This window comes from Ochlerotatus camptorhynchus, unplaced genomic scaffold (genome assembly GCF_037179485.1).
Source record: "Ochlerotatus camptorhynchus isolate MF236.1 unplaced genomic scaffold, CSIRO-AGI_Acam_v1.1 ptg000277l, whole genome shotgun sequence".
Taxonomy (NCBI): domain Eukaryota; kingdom Metazoa; phylum Arthropoda; class Insecta; order Diptera; family Culicidae; genus Ochlerotatus; species Ochlerotatus camptorhynchus.
Window position 1 is genome coordinate 3428750 of NW_027040766.1, and position 2812 is coordinate 3431561.

The 2812-nt window shown below is 40.6% G+C and overlaps 1 protein-coding gene across 1 annotated transcript; it reads right to left on the reverse strand.

The window, feature by feature from the left end:
• Positions 1-823: 823 nt before the first annotated feature.
• Positions 824-1939, reverse strand: LOC135706347 (regulator of microtubule dynamics protein 1-like). The gene is made up of 2 exons (XM_065227965.1): positions 1797-1939; positions 824-1731 (listed from the first exon to the last, which is right to left on the reverse strand). Exons 1-2 carry the CDS (start codon positions 1881-1883, stop codon positions 1132-1134), a joined length of 687 nt encoding a protein of 228 aa, XP_065084037.1. The 5' UTR covers positions 1884-1939; the 3' UTR covers positions 824-1131.
• Between the last annotated feature and the right edge of the window lie 873 nt (positions 1940-2812).

Below are 2812 nucleotides of genomic sequence, written 5' to 3' on the forward strand. Positions count from 1 at the left end.
GAAGTTGCCTCCCTGGTACAGTACTACCGATGTACATAGAATTTCGAATGTTGAGACTTTAGAATAAATGTCCAACAAAATAATTAATAATTTCAGGAAAAAATCGTTGCGATCTTCGTATTTAAAAAAATATATAACATATTTTTGAAAAATTCAAATAGTCAAATCCAAAAACAAATGCACCGGCCAATCGCGGTTCCGTTCGTACCCCTAGGCACAGGCTCTTCTGCTTTTTATATTCTTCTAACATGAACACTATCTATACTTTACCAGCAACCGATATCAGCACTCCTCAGATGTTATTTAACGGGATTTTTTTTTAAATAATTATCCATTTAAGTTAAAATAGAAACATTTTTTGTTGAACCAAAACAAAACACCTTGTTTCTCTAATTTTCAAAAATGTTACATACGACCTAATCAAAAATGGGCGATTGAACCGAACTAAATTTTTACCTTAAACAAAGATAAGAATCCCTCCCTGGTGTACATTATAGTCCATTACGATAAGGAACCTAAATTGAAAAGTGATTGTAAACTGTCCACTTCAATACGTTGCCCTCAGTCAGTGAGTTCATGGAGCGAAACACGAGAGTCGTCAACAGTGAGACAGCTTTGTAATTGTAATTTCCGGAAGTATTTGTGTATAGTTTACTATTTTTATAATGTAACAAAACCTGCTTATTTTAATCAACAATGAAACTAATACTATGATTAGATCTTGTACGATGATGAAAAAGAAGTTGATCAGTGCTGGCTTGCCCTCCCAAAAATGATTATCGATAAAATAAAACCCGGAATTGACCTTCTAGCAATATCATCCGTATATTTATCACTTATGGCAACGATCTAGCTACAACAGAACAGCTAGTACTACCGGAGGCAAAGGTTCATCTCGCTAAGCTCCGCTCAACTGAAATCCGGTTTTGTTTGCATTCACACTTAGAATTAAACGGAAAATTACAGTCACAACTGCGCTTGCAGATCATAAGTAAACTCTCGCTCGCGTACTCTGCTACCTACTGTAATGACTTGTACCTATCACCGCACTTCAAAACACGCGCTGCTGCATCACAAAAACAAAAGTCCATACCCATAAATTATCGTACGGTAATAATAAATTAACTGAAATTATAGTTTCTTCAACGCCTCGCTAGCCTCCTCACGACACACACGATCGTCTTCGCTTCGAACTTCGACCTCCGAAGCTTTCTGCAGCCACTCGCGGGCCTTAGCATTCTGCTTCAGTGCCAGATAAGTCTTGCCGAGATACAACTGATTCTGGCTGTAGAAGCCCGGCTTCAGTCCTTCAGCCTTTTCGAAACACTCCAGAGCCTCTTCGAAGGAAGCCGTTGGCGGGTTCGATGCTACCGAGTTGATCAGCTTTCGTGTCACCCAATTGACTTCTGACAGTTTGAAGTTGAACTGTCCAAGCATGTGCCAGATTCCCGGATCCGTCGGATTGCAATCCTTGGCGGCGGTGAAATGTTTCTTCACATGCTCCAGCTGCTTGATACGTTCGGACACTCCATCCAGGTTGCTTTTCTCCGACAGGATGGCTCCGTACCATTTGTTGGAGAAGAAATTTTTCCCATCCAACTCCAAGGCCCGTTCGGCATAGCCAAACGCTTCCCGGACGTACTTGGCCTTCTCGTCGTTGTTGTTGGTTTGCTTCGAAATGAAGAACACCGCTCGCGCCAAACGCCACTGCACTTCCACTACGCCTTTCTCCTGCAAGAACAAATTATCAGCTTTCGTTACGTCTCAAAGAACACGACATCACAAAAAAAACATACGCTAAGCTTATCCAACAGATCGAACGTATCCTGGTACTTGGCATCGTCGAACAGTTCGTCGGCCAGTTTTAGCTCTTCCAAGGACATTTTGTGCTGTTTTATTCGAACAAAATTCGTCACTCCCGATAACCGACAGAGAGAATAAATTTAAATGGAAAAAAATCGAACCGAACGACGATGTCTGACACACTTTCCGGTCTGGCAATGAATGAGCTTCCAAAGGCAAAGTTCCGCAGTTACATATAAGCCACAGTCACATAGGCCGCTTGCTTATCAACAAATACAACGACGATGACGATGACGACGACGCCGCCGTCGTCAATACGCCTCAACAGACCGACATCGCGTCGTTGGTGTAATTCAGCAAATGTTCAAGAATTATGTACAGAATTGTTTCGCGATGACACAACTCGGTGGCTTAAGATACCAAACCTAGTTTTCACCTAGTATGTAGTCATTCTAATCAACGAAATGTCTGTAGATGTATGGATATTGATAATCGGGTCTCTACAGCGAGAAGTGTACGATAACAATAATCGTTCCAGGTGGACTCTGTACTGTGCTCTCTCCACAGTTAATCAGTATAGTGGTACCGAGTCAGGCCTATTATGGTGGATGTAGGCATCGTACATAGGTAGAGGGATGGGGGTAAAATGCCCATGCTAAAAAAGATCCCCGTTTAATCTACAAAGTGATGTGGTATTTAGGTGTGATGCAATTTATAAGTTGTAATAGGCTATTGGCATGTTATTACAATTGATATGCTTGATGAAAATTGCTAAATTCTTGTTTAAATTGGTAAAAAGGCCATCAAAAAACTGTTTTTGAAATGCTGTGGGGCAAACTGCGAATACTGATTTCATGCCACGGAAGCATACATTTAGGTTGTATACCCCACATAGAGTAACAAATATCAATTTTGAAATTAACTACTATTTTTTCTAATAAACATGCCATTAGAACTATCGAACCGAAATATGAAGGATGTACCTAACTTCTTGCATCAATCAAATCGT